The sequence below is a fragment of the Ambystoma mexicanum genome, chromosome 11, assembly GCF_040938575.1.
Source record: "Ambystoma mexicanum isolate Mex_15411 chromosome 11, UKY_AmexF1_1, whole genome shotgun sequence".
NCBI lineage: Eukaryota > Metazoa > Chordata > Amphibia > Caudata > Ambystomatidae > Ambystoma > Ambystoma mexicanum.
The window spans coordinates 78,264,402-78,289,722 of NC_090934.1; the positions used below are offsets into that span (position 1 = coordinate 78,264,402).

A 25,321-nucleotide genomic window follows, 5' to 3' on the forward strand; every position below is an offset into this window, starting at 1 on the left:
ATCAGATGCAACAGGGGGGAACCTAGAGAACAACCAGGGGATCAACTGATTCCCTGTGATGTCCTGGAGCCCATGATTGTATTCAAACATAGCTAACCATTCTAATACATCCAACTTAGGTTCATACATACCCACAATCTCTTTAGGCATCCAGGTCTTTTTGGACTGGTGGATCTAGAGTATTCGGGGAGAGAAGCATTTTCCAAAGACAATTTCTTCATCTCTAGCTCATGATTGAGCTCCATTTCTTTGAGCCTTAGTTCTTGATGTCTCTGTTCAGTTTGGGCACCAATTCTTTTGAATTCAAGTTCAAGTCTCATTTTTTCTAGAGTGATAAATCCAGGACTTAATGTGGGACCTGACAAAGGTCCAGTAGCCATAGGTTGAGGCCTTTGAACAGGCAGAGGGCCAGAGGGGGTGACATTGTTATCCTCCTCTTCCTCATCTGCTTCAACAATAACATCATCAACATTATCATCCTCAATGTTTGCTACATTTGCTGGAGGGGTAGGCACTACAGTCCCACTCTCCAGACTTTGTTTTTCTAACAATCTTTCAATCATTTCTGCTTTCTTGCCTTTGACAGGAAGACCTTTTTGTCTACACAGATCCCTTAAATAATCAGCAGTATTATTAAGGAGGGTCTCCTGGCTGTAACTTTCCATACTTTGACTTTGTTTAAATCAAACTTTTTGTGAGGGTTAGCCTTGTGGTTAATTGAACCAAGGTACTAGTAGCACTCTAAAATGTGATACTTTTATCCTCACCGCTGTACACCACTGTTAGGCAGAATCCACTGCAGTTCCCTTGGGGAGCCCTACAGCAGATTAAGACTACAGGTATATGCAATAAATTCCCTTTGGTATCAGTCTGTACCACAAAGATTTAGTTGGTAGCTGTGGCTGAGCAGTCATACTTATCTCAAGAGGAAGATGAGAAATATTCAGGGTTTACACATTAGGACTACAGTATTACGGTACAAGGAAACACTGACCAAAGCTTTGTATTAAAAAGAATATATATATTTATTATTCACACTTCTAGTTCAACATATAAATCACAATCATATAAGTAAGTTAAAACCGTCAAGAAAAGTATATACAGCTCCCTATTTAAATTATAGACAAGTTTGAGCAAGAGTGAAAACTGAGCATAATAGCACAGGGTCACCCGAGCAAAAATGACACTCTGGTAATTTCTCAAAGGGGAGGGAAAGGACAAGTTATACAGAGTTAACCTCTTAGAAACACGAGCAAAACTTCCCAAGTGCATTGCGAACAAGTCAGGCAAGGTAGCACTTTAGCAATTGTCATACATAGGTGAAAACCGAGCAAAATGGCACTTCAGCAATACTTAAGAGGGAATGAAGAGTGGTTATAAGAGTTTTGGTGCCCCAACACAGTTGGGGGTGAAAAGCAATCTAGTGAAGGCAGTTGTAAAATATTTAGCCAAAGTTAATAGGCCTGTGCTATTGTTAGTGGTACAAGGCAATGTGCCCAGGATCAAACTATTCTAGTAGCTACAGTCAAGTCTTTGGATTATCGATTCAAAAGGCGGGTGCAGAAGGTAAAATGTAATGTTAGTCGATTGGGGCGGCCAACCCAGGGGGTAGGTAAAGGATTTCAAACACCTTTAACAGTACCCCACGAAACGGGAGGACTGGCGGAACAATGTACCTGAAAAGTGGATGCGGCTCCTGCGGTGGCGGTGGTTCCTGGCAGTTCCTGCAGTTCGTGTTGTCCAGCAGAGGAAGAGAGGCTCTCGTCGTGGAGGAAGGTTCGAGTTACGGCACTGCCCAGGGAAGAAGCCAGCCGCGGTGATGCCGAAACGGATTAAAAGGTATGCTCCTTTAAATCGCGGTCGTGGTGGACGGGTGCCTGGCTATCCGGTCTCTGAGTGTGGGGCACTGGCGATTCGACCAAGGCAGGTCCAGGAAGGCGATTGGCGAACTGGTTGGCCCCACCAGCTCAAGGGAAGAAGGCTCTTGTAGATGAAGATCTTCTCTCGTCGGGTGGAAAGAAGTGGTGAGACGTTGCAGCAGGGGTTCACCGGTGGTTCAGTCGTTGCAGATGTCTTTGGCTTCTCTCCTCTTCGGCTTCTTAGTTCCAGTGGCAACGTCTTGCTCTTCCAGTCCTCAGGACCCTGCTTTTATGCAAAAAGACCCCCATTCATACAGCCTAGCTGTCACTCACACAGTGGAGTGGTCATCCTGGCGGGAGACCCTCCAGCCTATCAGGGCAGAGTGCGACTTGGGTTGCTTAGGCAACCTTGTCCAGGGGGCCTACTCCCCCTCCCACACAATGGGTCTACCCCAGACTCAGTGGCGCTGATAGGAGGGATTCTTGGCAGAAGCCCGCCAAAAGGACGAACAAAGGATCCCCGACCTGTGTTAGGATCATAGAGAAAGACACGAGGAAGAATTATTATAAAAGTTCTGGCAAATAAAAAACACTGGATTAAAGTTAATAAAAATATAAACCGGCGGTTCGTTAGAGGCTGTTAGTAAAAGTGGTAGCCTCGAACAATGGGAAAATATTTGCGGTGGAATATTTATGGTAGTAACCACTGCCACCAGCCAGAAACTTTTCAGGGAGGGACTGTACAGTACCCTCTCGAAAATGAACATAAGGGAAAAATGATAAACCCTTCCCAGTACTTCCATAATATGATGGTTTCTACTGGTTTAGTTCATAACTACTGATTAGTAAATTCAATGGGGACTTTACATGCCCTGTGAGACAGTAGTCAGTCCCAGGGTATGGAGTCTATGTTTGGGGGTCACTATGACACCCCTGTGTTACGGCACTGAGGGTGCTGTGTAACACATGTGTATAAAGATGGTTCCTATGAGGGTGAGATAAACCCCATACACATTAAACACAAAAAAATAGCCTAGAACACACATAGCAAACATGCCTAAGAGTGGGAAAAAGAGTCTCACTCTTAGCAGGAGAAATAAACAAACCCTTCAAATCCAGCAAAGCTGCTGGGGGACTCTATAGATAAGGGAAATTAGCCATAGAATGAGAATTGATATAATTTATTTTGTATATATAGTTGATATAGTTTATTTATATAGCGCCTATACACAATGTGTTTCAAAGTGCTTCAAGGCAAGGAAGGGAACAAGGGAAAATACAACACCATTCTTACAGGACATGAACAGTAAGGATGTGAAATTAACTATCGTACTCGGTCTGACGACATTTCAGATAGTGCAAGTGCTAAGACATAGATAAGGGAGGGGGAGAGTGGGAAGGAAATGGAAACAGACAGGCGACTACAGTACTAGGCCTGATGACATTTCTGGTAGAGCCGGAGGAAAACAAAAGGTGAGGGAGAGGGGTGCAGAAAGGGAGGGGAGGAACAAAACAAGTGACTATCGTACTAGGCCTGACAACGTTTCAGATAGTGCTGGAGGGAGGGCGGCAACAGTAAGGGGATAGGGGAGTGACAGACGAGGTTGCTATCATAGTAGGTCCAGGGACAATTTTGATAGAGTAAGTGCATAGAAGAAAGTAAGGGGAGGAGGGGAGGAGATAGGAAAAGGGAGAGGGGAGGGGAGGAGAGAACAGAGAGTAAGCAGTTAAAAAGAGTGGAGAAGAAAGAGAGGAGAGTGAATACAATTGCAGAAGTCAGTAGTAACACATAATGTTGCAAGCCAGGATACAAGATGAAGATGGAACAGCATGATTCAGGGCCATCATGAGTACAAGATGCAAAGGAAGTCCAGCATGAGAGTTGAGAAGGGTGATGACCGTGAATCAATGAAGTCCATAAAAGTAAAATCCAGCATTGGCCACAAGACGGTGATGGTGAAACCAGAATGTATCAGGACAGACTCCTGTGTGCAGGAAAGCGGGGGGTGCACAAGGGAACAACACGGGGGTGACCAGAGAGGGTGGGGATGGCCTGTTGGGACAGAGTGGGTAAACACATGTTTGTGCATGCTTACCTGCTGTCTTAGCAGGGGGTCGGACCCTGGATCCTCCTGGTCCAAACAGGTCCAAACAGCAATAGCCCTTCACTTTGGACGTCCGGGTGAGAGACGCCCTTCGTCTAAGAGTTAAGAGCCGGAAGGAAGAGGCAGGGCTAAGAAGGTGGACGGGGCTTAGGCCAGGTGACCTAGATCCACTTACACCTGCTCCCCAGCTGCAACGGAAAAGAGGCTGGAGGGCTCCTTAAGTAGGGAAAAGAGTGGCAAGCAGGAAGGCACCAGGTGGGCGGGGCTTGCTAAGTGGTGAAAAGGAGTGGCAAACAGGAAGGCACCGAGTGGGCGGGGCTTGCTAAGTGGTGAAAAGGAGCAGCAACCAGGAAGGCACCAGGTGGGCGGAGCTTGCTAACTCTCCCTAACACCTGAAAACGTGGGAAAGGGAGGCCAACGGCCCAATCATCCTGACTCATCATTTTGAGAACACTTCTTTCTTTTTCATGAACTTCACCTCACACTATTTGTAAATTAGTACTAATGATTGGCAATAGTTTTTCTTTTCAGCATAGGCCCTTTTACTTTGACAAGACTCCACTAGGACTGCATTATTATTATTTGACGGTCGTAGCTTGCTCCCATCTGTAGATTTAGGTTTAGATGGGCGTTTATCTCACCCTTGTGAAAGTTCGATAAACACCCTTGAAATGTGCTCACTTGTGTCTGTCTTACTGTTGATACAATGCCTTCCTTACAGGTAGGAGCAGCCTAGTATGCTTATAATAATTATCTGTATCCCTCCTTCCCGATACTCTTTTGTCTTTAATTACATTTTCTGTGCACTGCTCACTTACTCAGAGTGAGTCTCATACATCTATGTGCATTACTTATGTATATGTAGACATGTATAGTTCGATATATAGAGATATATATCTTGCTCTCAGACACGTTCATGGTCTTTTTGACTGCCTGGTATTCTATTCAAGCATGTGAATCTATGAAAGATCCAATTCTGGAGAAGTCTTTGTTACTTACCTGTAACTGTATTTCTGCAGCATTGGTTCATTTCCATACATTCACATGCACCCGCCCTCCTTCCCTGGGGAGTAGCTGCTCTGTTCCAGTCAGTCATCACCTGTCAGCCTCACGGTTCAAAATCTGAAGAGAGCTGCCTGGGGTGGATCTTAAGTCCTGCCATCTCATTGGTTGAGGTTGAAAAGGACCAAAGGAGGTGGAGGGACTGCAACAGTGAAGGGCTACTCAGGCCCTATGCGGCTTGCTGTGTAGCATTTTCCTATAGGGAAAAGTTTAATCATGTATACAATTATATAAATTACTGAGGATTCCCAGTCTGATGACAGGGAATATTCAAGCATGTGAATCTATAAAAGATACCAATGCTGGAGAAATACAGTTACAGGTAAGTAACAAAGACTTCTCCTGTTCCTGTGTAAGTGTTCTATGGCTGCAGGGGTTTGAGGGCCACTTGAGTGCAATCAATGCAATGCAAACCGAGGGACCCAGCAATGTCATAAAATGTGATGCCCTGCCCTTGTAAATGTATAATGAGTCCTGGTATATGCAAGGATCACATTGAAGAACTAGGGCCTCATTACAAGTCCGGCTGTAACCCAAGCCGCCGGACTTGTAAGATTTACTGGCACCTAGCTTTCCGGTAACACCGGGGGATTACAACCCCGGAGTTACTGAAAGTCAGGCCCCGGTAAATTGTAATTCCCATTGAGTCCTCTAGTCCTCTAGGACTCAATGGGAATGGGGAACACGGTAGCACCGTTACTAACGGTGCCGGTGCTTCAGTTACAGCTCGCTTAACGTGGCCGATGTGTCCGGCAGGGGCTGCCCTATTGGGCACAGCGGCTCCGGCAGGCAAACTCGTAGTGTGACAGTCCGGAAACAACAGTGCCAGTAGGCTTACCGGCACCGTTGTTTCCGGGCCGGCACACTCATAATGAGGCCCTTAGTGTAGGGCCTGCGACTGTGAGGACTGGGAAATGCCCACTCTGATGTCCTCTCGAAGGAGCCATCCAGTGGCAAAGAAGTGGCAGCTGCTAGCCTTGCTAATGGTGGTATGGCATGTATTTGCATTGTAGGTTAAATAAGGCCCACTCCCACTGTCTAAACATGTCCAGTATTACATGAGGTTGGAAACAGTACATGAAGATGGCCTCTTCATTTGCCAATTCGAATAGGCATCCTATACATCTTTTTCCTCCTCCTCCTCTTGAGCCGATGCAGCAGCATGATGCCCGCTGTATCACCCATTTTGGAAAATTGTACCTGCTGGAATACGATTGTATTTGTTGGGGTAGATGTTTTAGGTCTCAACACAGGAAAGAGGTTCAAAATACGTGAATTGTGCTAGGCTATGGTGGGCTAGGTTAGCTGTGATGTTGCAACAAAATGCCTCCAGGATATTGCGGCATGAAATGGTAAAATATGCGGCATAAAAAAGCAAAAGTGTATTTATTGCTGCATTTCTACGACACATTTTCTATTGAATGTAGGGTGTAAGATTGGCACATTGCAGGAAAGAGGCAGTGTGTGGCACTACAAGAGAGCCAGGTTGTCATTATTTATACCTTTTGTATCAATATAATAGAAAGAGTGCCAGATGTCCCTGGTTTGACATAAGTGTTTATTCTGTGCTACGTTTTTGGTTTGATGTGCATGCCTATTTAATATTATTAACTGTATTGAACATTATCAGTTATAATGGTGGAACTATTCCCCTTCTATGTTCCATATCTCCCAAACACCCACACACCCCTAAACAACACCCCTCAATCACCAATTTCCCGTCACAACTTACACTCCAAACCTCTCACTCTCAGTCATGCACATACTCACGTGCTGTCACACTGTCAAGTCACAATTTGCACTCCCCAGTCCCTTTCTCACTCAAAATCATAGTTGAACCTTACACTCCCCAATTACTCCCGCAATCTACAGTATTTCATTCTTTCTTGCTACTTCTGCATCTTGCATGCTTTCTCCCATTGTATCGCACTCTTCCCATATCCTTTTTCCCAATCTGCAGCTCAATGCCTCTTTCCAGCCAACTGCTCCCCCTCTGCTTTCTGGCCCACCACTCTCCCGGTGGCCTGCGCTACCTCTGCTTTCTGCGCCTACTGCCCCACTGCTTCCTCTCTGCTCTCTTGCCCATCACTTTGACCCAGTGCTATTCTGCTGCATTCTTGCCGGTCACTCCCCACCTGCCCAACGCTGCCCCTCTCTCTCCTTTTCCTCTCAAGTTGTGACTATTTATAATTTATTTTAAAAATGTAAATTTTGGGCAAAATCCGCAAATAATGGGGCCTTTAAAAATAAAGCAGAGGATATGCTATTTATAGATAACTTTTTGGGGGAAATGGGCAGGCCACCATATTCTCAAATGTGACGTGCGCCTTTCCACCAGTCTGAGCTGTAGCGCAAATGATGAGCTGGCCAGCCACCTTGAATATATTGATGTCGGAAGCGCTGTCTGGCCAATGTGTTCAACAGGCTCCCAGTGTATCTCACTGTGACAGGCACTTAATGGGCCTGTCACTGTAAAATGCCATTACAAAAAAAAAATTCTATCCTGTTTGAGGAAAGGAAATGCAAGTAAGACAGCAATAATTCACCTCTGCTGTCGCACTTAATTCAATGGGGTTGCCTTAGTTTTCTGCACATTTAAAAGCACATCCTGTTCGTAAATTCAGGATGCGCTTTTAAATGCGGAAAAACGTCCCATGATTTGCGCAAGTCTGCAAATAGGTGAAACATTTCATCTCAATGGGTGCATATAATATGTGCCTATTCTGATGTTCTTTATAGATTGGGCTACTTGTTTTGGCGTAGGTGACGAGATGTGCTTGCACACTCCATTACTTGCGTCAGCATTTTTGGGAGAACATGGCTCCTTGGACATCATTACAGTTTTGCCGGTCTGGTAAAATTGCCGGTAATTAAGGCACCAGCAATGTTACCGGACCGGCAAAACACAGAGCTGGAGGTAAATCAGGCCCCTACCGGCAAACAAATGCTGTTATTACCGGCATTGGTATTACCGGTGCCGGTAATTCCAGCAATCCCCTCCATCGAGTCCTATAGGACTCCATGAAATGGGGATGTACCACCCTTTCCGCTGCCTGTAATATCTCAGTAATTCAGGGATATTAGGCTGATGAAACAGTATGGGCAGTTTGCCGGTATCCCGCTGAATTACCAGCGGGATACCAGCAAACTTATAATAATGCCCCTTGTGTCTTTTTTTTTAAACTGTCGTTTCCGCTGGTGTTTTTGCAAAAACTGCTGCTTTTGCATGTAAAAAAAAAAAAATAATCAACCATTTTCACTGCATTTTATGGGATCGCAAAAACGCTATAAACTGGATGGTCTGATTTTAGAGTCACAGTAGGCAGCAACATGAGTAACAGCAGCTTGGATACAATGTATTGTGCAATGTACAATTTGTAGCGCTCAGAGGGATGCAGTGGTGAGATTTATGCATGCGATAGAGGAGTTAATTGAAGGGGAAACTAACATGTGGCAATTCAATAATGGTTTAGATTGCAGACACATTTAGGGCACTGGGAAATATGTTCATTGTGGGTACCTGGAGACATCACGGAATGCAGGTTTCACCTACTTGGAGTTTTAATACGCCGCAGAGGACCTGGATTCACAGAAATGGGTTTGTGTCTGGTTTGGAGAGCTGGATGACCAAGGTCATGGAAGGGGGTAGGAAGCCAACCGCCTATAGGCAGTTGTGAGAACATCGGAAAAGTTTCTGAAGGCATGAATGGAATGGAAAACCAATTGTTAGATTTTTATGGCCGGATTGGGTTGTTAGGTGCAAAGTATAATTTCGCTAGGAGCAGTAAGTCTTGTTTTTTGATGACCAGAAAGGCCCGGTTACATGGAGGGTTAAATTGAGAGCTGATGGTTTATGGGCTTCCAGGGAAATAAGTCGAATGTATGCCGAAGGCAATATGACTTGAGATAGCAGTCACAAATAGGATCAAATGAGGAAATGCAGGATAAATAGTATGGGAGGATAAGGATTTACTGCTGCTTCAAATGAGTGCTTATTCATTTCGCTCCCTGTTTATGGAAAGCATTGCACAATCACTATCTGGGTTAATGACGTTTAGCCACATGGTCTGAATAATAAACTGAGTTATTCATGATTGATAAATGTATTATGTTGTGTACCACATAACTGACTATGAAAGAAGATCACATGTCTAAGGGGTTGTACTTTGTGAATGTATCCAATGGGGTTTTAGAGTTAGGGGGATCATATTCCTTTTGTATTAGAGTTAGCCAATGGGGGGTTGTGGGATGACTTTATAACACAATATTTGTGATTATGTAAATTTTCTAACTGTGCATAGAAGCTGAAACCTTGTTGTCATTCTGAGACAATCGGGTTCATTTTCAGATCCGAGGAACTGATTATCCCCTCCTGATAGTTAGCATGCAATAAAATTGGTTTTCTGACGACGTGCATTCATTTCTGCGTGGAAGCCATTCTTTTGCATTGGAATCTTTGAGTCACTTCCTTACACATTTCATAATATGTTGTGTGTTCTGATTTCAGTGTCATGTGTCACTTATTTTGGTGGGCAAGTCACATGCTCCTTTTCTGGGCCACCTGCTTTGCTTTTTTGGGAGCAAATGGCATAATGCATTTTTGAGCAAATAATTTGCTCTCCTTTGTGAGTAAGATTTTTGGAGAATTTTGCCTGCTTTTGCTGGTCACTCTTCATTCACACACTATTAGTGTGATTTACGTTTTCCCTACCTTTGAGCATCTCTTGTTGTCCTTTTGTGCATGTTATTCACACTAGCACATTTCTGAGATTCAGATTTACTGTCCATTGATTTCGCATATCAGATTTTCTCCTGATGATGCTTTGATGATCTGCCCCAATGTATCTTGCATTACTCTGAGCATCTTCATTTTTTAAAAGATAAGCTGATCCTTCACAAATCAGGGAGAAATCTAAACAAACCTGGGATGTCATTCCTTTTCGGGCAAGCCGACTCTGTGAGGAACAGGATCCAACTGTTTGCAGAACAATTCCTGACCAGCTTATATTTAGATAACAAAGCAAAACTTGTTTATTTAGGGAAGATTTATATTCATCTGTTCACGTCCCATCAGTCCCTTAATTGTAAGTGGATGTTTGACCTGTTGTAACAGCTACATTTCTCTAATAGCACCAGGATTCCTTGTAGGATTCCTTGTATAAATTAGTTAATATACTTTTCAGGGTTTTCCATTGAATAAATTGCTCTCATTATCAATCTAGAAAACCTGAGCAGACTAAGGCATACTGGTTAAATCATCGGATTTTGCAAATTCTAATAATAATATTATGTTCTTATATAGTGCTTCATACCATACTCTTCCAGTTTATAAGCACTGTAATTACAGGTGTTATTTCTCCATGTTGAATGCTATTTGATTTATCAACCATAGATAGATGAAAGGTTAAGTCGACTTTCCACGTGATTTGTACCTGCAAAGTGCAGGCTGTCCTCATGTGAGCAGCCATCATTTGACTCATGCAGCTATACATCCATGGCTATTCTGAGGCATAATGCTACACAAGCGCCATTCTTCACTCAAAATGTCCACTATACCTTAGGCTCCAGGAGCGTCCATCCATTGTTCTTCAGCTGTTGAAGCTCGGCAAACTTGATGCTGACGTCCTCAAAGGATAGTTGTAGGAGGTCCCAAAATCCTGCTAAATCCTGGGAGGTGGGCAGAGGGAATGCATTGGGGTCCTAGAGATATAAAGGTTGTTGGTAAGAGATGGAGTTACCACAAGGTAGTCGAAAGGGAAGAAGGGGGAATCTTGCTATGAGAGCAAAAAACATTAAATGAACATATCGGAAAACGTAGCTACCCTGGTGACACTGGTATTCTTAGTCCATAGTTAAATTTCCTCCATACTCATGGAACGTTGCTTGTCTTGAAGAATATTGCGTGTTCCGCACTCTGCCATGCCCTGAACTTTACCTATGCTGCGCGCCCCCTGCCCAACTGTCAGTCCCTTTATGCAGTCAGACTTGGGAACTTTTGATTGGGTGAATTGGGGGGCAGTGACAATTAAACTTACCCTACCACTTTGGACTTAATTAGTGTTTATGCGCAGTGTGTTTGCACAACATTTGTTTTCCTGAATTGGGGGGCGTATGGAGGAAAGGAGACTATGGACTAAGAGTAGTGCCACGACGGTGAGTAACCTTTCTGTACTCTTCCCTCCCATACCATTTCCTTCATACTCAGGTTCTTCTGTTTTGTGGCTTTATCTGTCTACGTTGAAGCAGATTTTATGGAATCTAATCCTCGTAGGACCACTACATAAATAATCATTCTATCAGATTAATTTTGATATAGTCCATGATAGCCACCTGTCTTATGTGAGAGTGTGGCTCTTTTGAATTGGTTTTCCAATTGGTTCATTCAGGGGGACCACCCCCGTTTTAAAAAAAATCTCATAGCAGCAATACACATCGAAGTACTAGGTTCACATAACAAACGATGCCAAAAACATGCAAAAAGTATTTAATCTAGAATTAAACCAAATTTACTAAACACTTGATTATGAACATGCACCAGTTTGCCACATTTAATAAACAAATGTTCAAGAGTTTCTACATTAGCACAGTCTTTAATTTTTCTGAATTTTCAGCCTTGTGCCTCTCACATCATTTGTATGGGACAAGTTAAATTTCAACCTCAACATCATATTCCGACAGAGTTTTATGGGGTGCTTTCTTAAAAAACATTGAACAGCATTAAAAGCTTTTATGTCGTATTCAAAATGATTAAAAATCTTAAATCTAAAAAGTAAATCCCCATTTCATACCCAATCAAAATAAAATAGTTTTTTCTTGGTACAAAGTGGACGGGAGGTCAATTGTTCCTCTGATGACCTTACCTCCCACACCGCCATCAAACACCATTCTCTCACCATGTCAAAACCCGACAAGATTGGGCCTTCACTACCCCCTCGAGTAACGTATAAAAAGAACCAGCAGGGGAACCAAGAAACTTCTATATAGCTGTAAACGGTTCCAAGATATGCAAATCTGTACAGACAAAAGAGTCAGAACATGCCGAATTGCAGGCAAAGGAATGCCCTGATGGAGAGACAAACCTTTCTTCCAAATCTTGGCTTCAATTTTGGCCATGTCTCCAAGAGCTAAATAGGTTTCTGCGCCATAAATTAATTTAGGGGTTCTTTTCTGGTGGTAGTATGTTGTAACTGGAGACAATTAAAATCTACCAAACTTCCTATCCAATTGGCGAGGTTGATTTTCTGCTATCAAAATTGATGAATTAGGGACTGGGGATAAAGCTTGTTTCTCGCTGTTAGATGTTATTACCTACCCTAAGACTTTAAATGTGTCCATCTTTTCTAATGCCTGAACCGATAAAAAACACTTAAAACAATTATTGATCAGCTTTCCTTTTATGCTTCTTCTCAGGTTTAATACTACAATTTTAGATTTTTCATATTGAGCATCAGATATAAATTCTTGCAATATTCTTGTACCTCGCACAATGATCGTTGCAAACCAATTGGCCTGTAATCGAATAAGGCGATGCCATCAGCAAACGATAAATAATGATTAAAAACCAAACCTAATTTTGGGGATTCACTCTCTTATTTGATAAAACCGTTTTCAAATCCAGAATATACATGCTAAAAATGAAAGGGGGCTAAAACACATCCCTGACGTAAGCTTCGAGCAAATGTAATCCATTTCCCATAGTGTATGTCGCTCATTTTACAAAGTCAAAGGGCCTCATTCCGAGGTGGACGGTAAGGGATACCGGGCACCGGTAAGGGGACCGGTGCCGGTAATCCCTTACTGCCCAATTCCGATGTCCGTTAGCAGGAACCGCAAGGGACGTGTCGTCGGACCGCATTTCCCTTACGGGTCCCGTTAGGGGACCAGGGCGCTAATTGCTAATGGCAGGCCCGTAATTAGCGCCTTCTCTATTCCCATTGAGCCCTATGGGGGCTCAAATGGGACTGGGGAATGGCATTTGGAATGGGGACTTACTGGGTCCGCCTAGGGCGAAATGTCCCGGTAAGTCCCCACTCCACCAGATCGGATCCGGACACGATTTTGGAGGCAGCCATGGCGTTAATAGCGCCATGGCTACCTCCAAAGTCGTAATGAGGCCCAAAGTCTTTTGTAATGTCAAGAAAGGCTATGTACAGTTCTCGCTTCACCATCCTTGCTTGTTTAGCCAGCAATTGAATTATCAAACAATTAAGCAAAGTGCTAACCCTCTTCTTAAAACCTGTTTGATAGGCAACCATAACCTCTGATGACATGGCCCAAGATTGTAGTTTCTCTATAATAAATGTCGCAAATATTTTATAAGAGGAATCCTGCAATGATATTGCCCTATAATTATTGGGATTGCTCTGTCTCCCTTCTTGTCAATCAAAATCACTGAAGCCCCCTTCCATGACAAGGGTATTAATATTCGTGAACTGCTGCTGTAACACTTAAGCCCACAATTATGGCGTGGATTTCGACAGACCATCTGGACTGGGGGCATTTGAGGTCTTACATTTCTTAATTGCACACTTAACTAAGTGCGTGTCGATATTCAAACAAAACCACCCTTTTCATCCTCTGGATACCTCTGTACATCGGCATGTACCTGTTCCATACCATCAGATACAGAATATAGTGCGTACAAATGCTCTTTCCAGACTGCCTGAGAAATCGGATGAACTTGTAAACACACTGGAGAATGTGGTAATTTAATTAAAGACCTAAACTGAGTTCCATCTCGCCGATTGCATGATATCTAACATAGCCTTTGCATCCTTCTGGTTTTTCAACAATCTGTGGTTGACAATAGTTCTGTTTAACTTTTTTCATCATAATTAGACTTCCTTGACAATTGTTTTGTAATTCTCTGACCGTCCTCAGTTTCCTTCAAATGTATGTAAATGTGTCTTGTCAAGCCCATACCCTCTAAAGATAGTAAAGGAGGAGAGACTGTGTAAATGCTTATTAAGTAACAGGACAAAATCGAAGGGGGACATATTGGAAAACCGTTCCTCAAAATATTGAGCTTCCACACGTCGATTAAACTGATTCACAAGGGATGGCCTCCATAAAACAGCATGCTCACACTGTCTAATTTCCACCGGGAGGGATACTGAATTCATCTCTGGGTCACAAATATACCAAACCATTTCAAAACCTAAGGGACTATTATCACTCCCCACAATATGGAACTGAACTTGCAATGCCTCACATAATGGAAATAATTAATCTGAGATAAAAGTGTAGTCTAATGTCGAGCATTTCAATCTATTCAACCAAGTATAACTAGGTGGAATATCTCCTTGAACATTGCCATTAGCGATAACCAAGTTCCACATATCCAAATCATCCCTAATTAAACTTCCCCTCACCCTTGAGAGTTTCGAGCAATTGTTTCTCCCCGGAAAGTTATAAAACCTTGAAACCAAACATTTGCTGTTGAAATCACCCAACGCAATAATGGAAGCTCCTTCATCAAGTATAGAGGATGTTAAAACCTCTGATACATTGTGTAGGAAAGTCACTAAGTTATTAGAACCCGGATTAAAATATACATTAAGCACCACACACCACCTGTAACTAGACATCCATTCCTCCGACCGTTTCAATTTTACAGACATTATATTAGATTTATTGGTACACAGCTTGTCCATAATGAGGCCAGTCTGGTAGTTTAAGGCACATATAAGGCCTCAAATGGACCACCTTTGGGTCCTCTAGAGGCTGGAATAATACATACAGAGAAGCCATCCAAGACAGCTTCATCAAGAATCCATGTCTCTTTAAGACAACATCATAGTCAATACAAAAATCCTTTTTATTTACAAGATGCATAAATCCACACGTATTCCACAAGAATAACCTATGGTTAGATTTAGAATGTTTGCTTCAGTTGATGGATTGACCACCTTTTGCGTGCAATGCAAGACCAATAATAGGATACACCTCTTAACTTTGTTGTATTCAAATTTAAATTGACAGAGTGCCATACCGCATTGTCAACTCCAGTTTTAACATTAATTAATAGATATTCTCATGGAATAAACTGGGATTTGAGTGGTAATGTACCCAAGGATCCACTCTGTCCTACAATGTCAACATTTAAGGATTCTTCTAAAACAATATCTCTAATTAATTTTGATGAAAAGCCCATCTTAACCCTATAAACTCTTGAGTTGTCAAAAAATTAAATACGGGAGAGATCAGCTACAAAATTGTTGCCAGCTTGGGTAATTCCTTAAATAATGCCAAGATATATTGTTTATTTAGTGGATAAACCCCATTGACCTTGAATTTACGCTCCAGGAAAAGACAGTATAGGTCATCAATGCATGACAAACTTTCTTTAGGAGTAATAGGATCCCTTATATCTCCCACCACACTATTGACAATTATGGGTAATCTGAAGGGTGCTTTTGATTTCGATATTGGGCCTAAAGGGCTTCTTTGACTGTGATCGTTGTGTGGGTCAGAATGTTTTGTAGTTTGACTTCTTTTTTCTACGAGTGTAAAAAACATGGGATAACATTTTTCCTTAGTGGACACCATATTAATATATGGTATAAAAATAAGTGCTATAGGAAGCAAGCAAGACTCCCTGACCCTAGCCAATTTAGGAAGCTTCAAGGTTCCAACCTTATCTACCATTTCTATTGGGTTTGCTTCCTCTGGGTGAGGCCTAGGAAGCAACCCTCCGTTATCTTGGATTGAGTCAAGCCCACCTGAATGGATATTAAGCAAACTGAGGCACAAGTAGTCATTTAGTTCTCTCTTTAATTTCAATACAGTTTTAACAACAACATTGTTATGGGTAGGTGTTAAGTGTTCCTGTTTGTTTCTATCTTTATTGGGTTTAGCCACAAGGCCAGATTTCAAGAGATCACTAGCTAAACCTAAATTAATCTACTTATTAGAAGTAATCATGTCTTACTTAGCCAGTGTAGCTACCTTTATGACAGTCTTTCCTGGAGGCGATAAGTTGGAGTGAGTATTCGAGCTCTGCAAAAGGTCTTCCGAGATCACTTCATACACTGTTTTGAAATATTATTGTGATTTTTAAGATTTCTTTTTGATTTTTGTAGTATGTGTGGTATTCAATCTAATGTTATCAGGGGACTCCTCTACCTCCCTTACTGGTTCTAACTCGACTTGAGTCTGAGGGGACAAAGAATCAGACCTATCTTTTAAACTTGTATCCTGATTACACGATAAGAGACTAAAGGGGGACTGTAGTGGTTCCTCACCATTCTTTAAGCCCTCATTACAGATATTTTTCCAGCCAAGTCGAATGATTAAGGACATTCAGTCTGTTCACAGCCTCTAATAACATAACTTCCGGTTCCCTGCTGTTAGGTTTGTCCAACTTCTGTAATTTGGTACCTACTGCAGTTAAAAAAAAACTCTAAAACATTCATTTTTGCATATAATCACTTGAATGTCGACCTTACCTCACGCATCTCAAATTGCAATGTATCGTAACCTCTATCCATCAAATTCAGCATTCTAGACAGTACTGGGAATGAAAAAGCATTCACAATTTGCTCCCCTGTGTTAAGATTAGCAGATGCACAATGTGGGTCATTCGCAGTAACTATCTCTTTCCCAGTATCCAATGGTAGGCAAATTGCCCATTTCCCAAAGGTTCAGGATAATTGATATGATGATATGATATGGCATTTATAACGCGCCTGTACACAAGTGTTTCAAGGCGCGACGGGGCAAGGGAGGGGGAACAGAGGGAAGACGGGCAATGATTCTACTGGCCAGGTGTCATTCAGATTGCGCAAGTGCATGGGAAGGGGGGGAGAGGGGAAAGTGCGGGTGGGAAGGGGGAGCGGACAGTGCAATACATGGGATAACAGAATAAATAACAATAAGTAAAATATGGCCAGCAGGTGGTAAGTGCAAGGGTAAAGGATAAGTGCTGGCGTCAGATGTCAAGTGCTGGTAGTGGAACCGTAGGGATATAGAAAACAATCCCCAAGTGCTGGGGTTGCCAGGAAGACAGTGCAGGTGTGAGACTGGCGGGGGAGGGGAACTGGGCCCAAGATCAGAGGGTGACCATGTAACCAGTGCAGTTTCAGTTTCAGCCAGTGAGTCAGCAGGGGAGAGGAGGAGAAAAAGCAGAAGCAAAGAGAAAGGTTTTGAGGTGCTTCCGGAACTGGTGATGCTGAAATTGTACACACATCTTCCCTCCCCATCCCTCCATCACAATTTTTACAGATTTATTAAACAATATAGGAAAGGACTCTAATGAGTGACATGATTGAACTCTATGATGTTGCACATCGTCTTTACCGTCCCAAAAAGGTGAGCACACAGAGCAAGGGTCAAGGGACAAACTCCCTCTTTAGAACAGTTCTTGAGATATATTAGGGGCCAAAATAGAAATATCTGTGATTAGATCTTTATCTGGACAGTGAAATAGATCTTCTGGATCAATATGATCTAATGAGATCAATATTTGGGATGTTTGGGATGTTCCCCCTCCCTTTACAATGTTAATTTATTCTTACAAGATAAATGAGACTCCACGGCCAAAGCTGTTGAGAAGTCTATAGTCGGAGCGGAAGAGATCGCCGGACATCTGTGACGAAGCGGAACGGCCCTGCCACAACCAGAGCCATTGTTCGCCCCGCACAACAGTCATGGGGAAGATTGCCACTGGTAGTCGAGCCTGTGGCACTGGAAGTAAAGTTGCTTGTGACTGTAATTTGTCCTTAGTAAAAAATGGTGAAAAAACTCCACTTATTGGTTTCCCGATATGAGATGTACAGAGCTAGTGCCCGATCTGTAACTGCGTCCGTTGATTGCACGGTGCCGTCACAGACTGCCACAGATTACACACTCCACGCCTCACTCTGCTCAACGCACTCCGCGGTGGAAGGCCGATTAAGAGGAGGCGAGTGCACCAGATTCAGGAATCCTCCTTACAAGAAAGAACATAGGTTAAAAGGTTCCACATCAGTTAACTGTAGCAAAGGCATGGTATCACAAGTATTGACACTGACACAATGGATAGAATTTGTAAATCCTTTTTTGAAATGTTGGCTTTGGAGAAACTCCTATTTTGCCCTATAACTAAGATCGAAATAGTCTCGACCATCAAACGATAAACAAAACAGTCCTAGTGAAGTTCGTCAAATCAAAATGGCCTATGCCAACAACACCTAATGCCTGCCCTATCTCTTGTACAAAAGTGCAAAAAGGAGAAATGTATGCAAAAGGAAAAATCAGTGTTCAAATGATAATGTGGCTGAACCAGTTCACCTCCAACATTAGGCCTCACAGGGGTAAGGCCATGCTTGTAGGCATGACGACACACTCTGGCTCGGTTTTCCACACAGTACACAGTTCAAAACCGGGGATCGAGGCCCACCTGGCCTTCCACGTTAAAGTCTCTTTCTCTGACTTCAAAATGTATATTTCAAGCAAAACGTTCATAAAGGTCCCCCTCTGCCAGGCTCAGACCTTTCACCATACAGTTCTCATAGGTCCCCCTCTGCCGGGGTCAGACCTTTCACCCTACAGTTCTTGTAGATCTCCCTCTGCCTGCCTCAGACCTTTCACGATCAAGTACAAACATAAAGTTGCAAAGGGGCTCCCTTCCCCAAGCTTAGTATACAATGGGTCTCGCCCTGCCGGCCTCAGACCCCTTTTGGATGTCGAAGTCTTTCGAATGTGCAGGGTTTTCTTACAGACCACCGCAGGACTACTTCAACTCAATGTTTACTTTCACTCTTGCCGTCTGTTTGCCTTTAAGCTTCAAACAATGTACCTTTCACGGACACTTTCGAATGGGCTACTTCCTTTCACCGGACCACTTCATTAATTAGTATCGCTGATTTCGTAGCTGCATTTTACTTTAAAGTTCATACACAATCTGCCTTTCCTCACGCCTCATTCACACTCGTGCAGCCTTCACTTGTATTATGATGTTGCTACTTCATTCACTTTAACACGCACCGGTCTGCTATCTGACTGGCTAAGTAGGTAGTAGCGTTTACTCATATACAATGCAGAGTGCAAATGTGCAGGACAAAAAAATGCACACGCGTGCACGCCACCTTTTCGTCTGCACGCTTGCACTTCACTGTGCAAATGACCAAAATGTGGCAGCTGGTGTGAGGAAATTGCCATCGGGCATTGGTGCATGGTATTTCCTCACGTGCCCCCCTACCTTCAGCCAAAAAGGTTGAGACTTACCCTTCTAAGTGTCTGGCTCATCCTCCTAGCAGAAGTACCGACTGAGGCTATCTGCATTACAGTGCTGCGACGCAGGTTTGTGTTGAATGTCCATGTCAAATCCCTTCAGGGATGTGGCCCAACACAGTAATTTGGGATTCCCTCCCTGCATGGCCATAAGCCACCTAAGAGGTCTGGTCTGTTTGGACAATGAAGTGAGACCCAAAGATGGAAGGTTTCATCTTGCATACTGCCCAAACCACCGTAAATGCCGTCTTCTTAATGGCAGCCAAGTTGCGCTCTCTCTTGGTCAATTTTCTACTCAGGTACGCACAAGGTTGTTCTATCCCTTCAGAGTCCAGTTGCGCTAGTACTGCAACGATTCCAAATTCACAAGTTTCTGTCTACATGATAAACTCTTGCCCAAAATCCTTTAGAACTGGGGCCTGGCACAGGCCATCCTTTAAGCTCTGGAAGTAGGACTGGCAGGCAGGGGTCCAGGTGACCTTCTTCAGCAGTTTCTTCCATGTCACATCATTTAGGCGAGGGCGAGAGCCCCATACCCCTTAATAAATGGACGTCAATAACCCGTTAGGCCTAGGAAGGCCCTCCCTTGATTCTGGGTGGTGGGGATGTACTAATCTATCACCACTGGGTCATTGGTTTGGAGAGGATGTTTCTTACCCCCACCCACTTGGTGTCCTAAGTAAGTCAGAAGTACTCTGTGCTATCTAGCACTAAGAGGCCAGTCATGCCAGCCTTCTGCATGGCCTGAAGCACCTGTTCCAGATGGGATGGATGGTCTTCCCAGGAGTGGCTGAATACTGCAACGTCACCTAGGTAGGGAACACTGAAGTCTTCCAGCCCTGTCAGGAACTGGTTCACCATCCTCTCAAAGGTGGCAGGGACATTCTTTAGTCCGAATGGCATGACCGTGTACTGGTAATGTCCCTCTAGGGTGGAGAATATGTACCTCTCTATTGCTTGCCTCCCACTACCCTGCCGTGAGGTCTATGCTACTCATGAAGTTGGCAGTGCCTAACCGGCCAATCAGTTTGTCTGCCCTAGGGATAGGTTGGGAATCTATCTTTGTGACAGAGTTGAGCCTCCGGTAGTCTACGCAAAAGCAGACTTGGGTGTTCCTGTAACAGGACATTTTAGGGACCACTACCATTGGGCTAGCCTAATGGCCGTGGGAAGGCTCTATTTTCCCCAAGGTCTACATCTAAGACACTTGCTCAATGATGGTGTCTTTGACCTTGTCAGACATCTGGTGAATCCTACTGTTTACCGGATTGCTGTCCCCGGAATCAATGGCATGGATATACCAAACAATCTTCCCGAGGGTCAGCGAGAATAGTCCAGCGTACTGAACCAGCAGCTGCTGACAATCCTGCAATTGCTGTTTGGTGAGGGCTGGGGAGATCTGAACTCCCTCACGATACTCATCAGTGGGCTCTGAGTTTAACAGCTCGGGCACTGGATAAGTCTCCTCCTCAGTCACGTCATGACCAGAGCCATCACTAATTCGTCCCAGCTGCCATTAAGTTTCAGTCGCTTGACGTAGAACACCTGATGTTTCTGCCTCTGGGCTTTGGTATCAATCAGGTAGTTAACATCAATTATTTTCTCCAGCACCACATATGGGGCCTGTCCATGTCCACACAGGGCCCAGTGCCTTGCACTTATCAATCACGGCACTGGGCTTGACTGGCTCCATGATCCAGATCTGTGGTGAAAGGCTGTGGAGAACTTGTAGGTTACTCCACCCTCATCCCACATGGCCTTCATATACACTTATATGAAGTTGGATCCTGTGTCAGAAATCACTTCTTTGGGGCACCCTATAGGAGAGATTATGCCATTGAGGGCCTTCACTGCCACATGGGTGTTGATGCTTTTCAAAGGTACAGCTTCAGGGTGCCAGTTGATGTGATCTATGACGACCAGAATGGGCCGGTTTCCCAGGGAGGTTTGTGGATCTAAATTACCCAGGCAAGTGTGGCAGGCCCAGACAAATTCTGTTATCTTTGACACCATCTGGGGCCAGTAGAAATGGGCAGACAGCTTTTCGGTTGTCTTTTTCATTCCTAGATGACCCACCAATGGAATGACGTGAGCCAAGTCCTAAAGGAACCTCCTGTGGCACTGAGGGATACCAACAGCCGGCTGGCCCCTGCCTCAGAGCTCTTGGGCTCACTGTATGGGATACTGTTCTCCCAGTGCACCCTGAACATCCCAGGATATTACTGGCTGCTTCTCTGCCTACTGATGAAGATCTGCTGAAGTTGTACAGTCGCGCTGTGCCTGGCAAAAGTTAGCTGGACTAGGGGCCCTAGCTAAGGACAAGTCAACTAGCTTGGGGACACACTTGGGCTTGCTTCTCTGCCTGCCCATGCTGATCTGCCCATGCTGATCTGCCCAAGTTGAACGGTCGCGCTGTGCCTGGCAAAAGTCAGCCTAACTCGGGCCCCAGCTACGGACAAGCTGCTTAGCTCAGGGAGAACCTTGAGGTCTGAAACAACTGTATCCTTGACCTCAGGTTCTGGTTCTATGCCTGTAGGCAACCCTAAAGTTTCGGAGTCTGATGCCATCGCAGTAGACATCTCAGTGACCACAAGAACCTTTCTGGCAGGAATGGGTGTCTCTGTGGACTCTAGATCCAGACTGGGTTTTCGCCATTTCCATCCGGAAGAGCCCTTGGACCCTTGGCCACCAGGGCTGCTTCCTGAGCTGCTTCTTTCACCCTAGATCCTGTGATCGCGGCAATGATTTTGGTGTCAGGCTTATAATTTGCTAATAGTCTAATGGAGTGGCATCTTTAACGGCGACACAGAGCTTTGAGGCTTCTCCCCTCCAACTGAACGCCACGATAACCAATGGGCATCGGGAGAGACCATCGAATCGCCTAACTTATTTGGAAGGACCAGAGATTATCTGGTCCTCACACACCTACCGTCTTCAGACAGCAATATCATAATGTACTGGAGCTCCCTTTTTGAACACGCGATCAGAGAGTTTTGCTGTGCTAGCAGTAACCAGCCCCTGGCCGAGTGGGAACTATTTGTCTATGATGCGTACATTTACAAACTGTTCTTCCTCACCCTCCTCCTCCATTAGAGCAGCGCTAATTACTGCCGGCTTGGTTCTAATCTTGCAGGCAGCATCTCCCTTCCTATGTCTCCGCCGGGAAGGTAGCCCTTGGGGCTGTGAATGTGGGTGCCCCAGTATTAGTGGTGCTCTCACTTTTCCTGCAGGGGTGATAGGCAAATACCAACCATGGAAAGGATATGTCTTATGTAGCCCCTGTTACAGATGACATCTGGTTAACCAGCCCGGCTATGGGCAAATGCGCACTCTTCCCTTCCACAGAGCAGAGACAGCTCCCTGTGATCTCCATCTATGCGGGGACCCGCTATGTGAGCTCACCCTTCCTTGGAGGGGTCCCAGGGACCCTAAGGATGAGCTTGCTGCAACCAATCCCCTTCCTAAACTCAGGTACTACCTACATGGAGAGTGAGGCCAGAGGATGGCCTCTGTGGGTGGTCCTATCTTGCAAGGCGGCCTTGGGCAGGTGGCCAACCAATGCCACCACCTCACGCCAGGGTGCCTTCCCTACACCCCATATTTAAACTAATGGCCATCTGATCTGTTCTTACTTAACAATTACCTTACTTAACATTCCCCTAATACCTCAATGCCCTAACTTCCCCTACTTAATATTTAACCTACTTAAAAATGCAGAATTATACACATAGCATACATACTACACAAACACAATACCCCATGTCACAATGGGGGGACTGCTGCAGACAGCCACCCCTTCACTGTACCTTTAGGTCTGTTCAATGTGCAGGGTTGCTCCTGATGACACTGGATGATGAACTGGGCCTTGCCCCACAGATGACGGGTGAGGCCTGGCCCCCTCCTTTTCTTCCAGGGTGGCCCTGTCCACAATGTGGGGCCACCGCACATCCCTCATCCATGTCATTGTCATGGGTGGCCCCGTATGCATGTATATATATTAGTTCAGGGTGGGCCCCATTGGCTGGGGGGACCAACCAACATCCCCGCCATGACCCGCTGCAAGTCCATGGGTGGGCGTCCCTCCCAAAGTGCCAATATCAGAGCCGGCAGGGTCCCCGTTGCTAAGGGGACCCCTCTGCGCTCATTGCAGAGCATCAGGCCTCCTCCTGGCCCGCCGCCTCAGCAATGCGTTGTGGAAACGCAGGGGGCGGGCTGCATCTTCACCCGGGCTGCTCCGCTGGGCAGCCCGGGGCTTCCATTGCACGTCTGCCGAGCGACCCAGGACTTACAACCCACCTCCTCTTCCTCTGGGTTGGCAGCGGCCAACCCGGGGCTTCCATTGCACGTCTGCAACTTCCCGGGCTGCTTCTGACATATGCAGCCCGGGAGGATTTTTTGTTAATAGGACCGCTACACTAGCCACGAGGCGGGCCTTTGGGGGCACGGCCTGGCAGCCCGGTCAGGGCCGCCCCCCACACGCAGAACTGGCTGGCCTGTTATTGATGGCGCCGGGCTGCGTGGCAGTGGCTGTATAAATATATCAGGGGCCCGTCTGGTCTAGCCCCCGGGCAAGCTGACAGGTGTTACACAGCCCAGGGGCAGCCGATCAGTCTCTGCAAGGGCTCACTGTTGCGCCGCCTGGTGCTTTTCAGCAGATTAAGGCCCCAGAGGGCTGCTCGATCTTTTCTCTCCCTCTCTTCAACTGTTCTTTCAACTGTCCTCTTTTTTAAAATCCTTCCGGATTCTTTTCTTCTCTCCCCTGGCCTGCCCATTCTTGGGCAGGGGAGTTCTTTTGTAATTTGCTGTCCTTCACTTCTAATATTCCATCCAGCCCTGTGGTGGACTGGATGGTATCTGCCAAACACATACAAAAATAAAAGACACACAGACACACACTACACTTAATTAAAAAACTTTTATTATCACACTGGTGTCTGCGTCATGTAGCCCACTAGCCGGACCTCCACGGGCAACACTTTGGTGAAAGAAGATGCTGAGGTGCCTAACAAGTCTCAATGGCCCCAATGGGCAGAGGGGGCAGTTTGTGGTCAACAATACCTGGATTCGCTTCTTTGGTGGGTTGACGACGTCGAACCTAGTGTCAAACGTTGATGCGAATGATTCAAGCTGTGTTCGGGCACATTGGTTCGTGTGGGCCCAAGTAGAAAGCTGGTGTTGACCAGTGGCTAATGCGGCCGCTCTGTGCAGTCGAAGGGGGGGCTCTCAGCTATGCAGGTTGTGGCGGTCCTGTGATCTCCTCACAGTTTGATGAGGCCAAGTCGATCTTTGGCCGCTAGGCGGGGTCGATGCGTGACACTCCAGCGGTTAGAATTGGCAGGCAACGGTCTTGAAATGATGATCTGGATGTGCGGTGAGGCGGCTGTTCAAGGGTTACCCGGGTTGAGCGGTGGTTGGAACCACCGGCTAGAGTCGGCGTGTGGCTCTCCAGCGGTTCGTGTTGGGTCCCCGCGTCAAGCAGTTTATTTGGGCCTAGCAGGTGATGGGCTCAGCTAGGGCACAATGCAGAGTAGAGCTATTTGGAAATTGGCTGGGGACCCACCCAAAGTCACGGCGCAACGCAGGCACCATTTTCAGAGCCAGCGTTTATGTCTCTTTACCATGAACATGTGATAAAACCAGTGACGCGCATGCACATGCCCGACAGCAAACGTATAGAATAAGGAAACTAGAATAAAGGTGTTATTTTGTTTGTGTGCCACCAGAATGTAGAATGAAACACAATTAGGATCGAGTTAGTTTTACCACATTATAGGGAGGATTAGGTTGCTGAATAATGAGACAGAATGTAGCCAATGGTGGTATGCACAGTTTGTAGGATATATATATATATATATATATACATATATATATGTGTGTGTGTGCATGTGTGTGTGTGTGTGTGTGTGTGTGTATATATATATATATATTACATGGCCACGTGTAGTTATGGTTGAGTTGCTGTTTCCATAGGAAGAGCACTTTTTGGGCGGCTTATAACTTCGCTCCCCCTGGACGAATCCTCACCAAACTTTGCAAAAAAAAGTATATGGGACACTTTGCAAAGTTTGGTGAGGATTCGTCCAG

At 45.0% G+C, this 25,321-nt stretch overlaps 1 protein-coding gene across 5 annotated transcripts in view; it reads right to left on the bottom strand.

The window, feature by feature from the left end:
* DLGAP3 (DLG associated protein 3) overlaps positions 1-25,321 on the bottom strand; it is a 1,860,282-nt gene that overhangs the window by 83,348 nt on the left and 1,751,613 nt on the right. For all 5 annotated transcript variants that reach the window (XM_069622569.1, XM_069622570.1, XM_069622573.1 and 2 more), the window contains one exon: positions 10,583-10,726. In XM_069622569.1, coding sequence (XP_069478670.1) covers positions 10,583-10,726 — 144 coding nt within the window. The remainder of the gene's footprint in view (positions 1-10,582; positions 10,727-25,321) is intronic.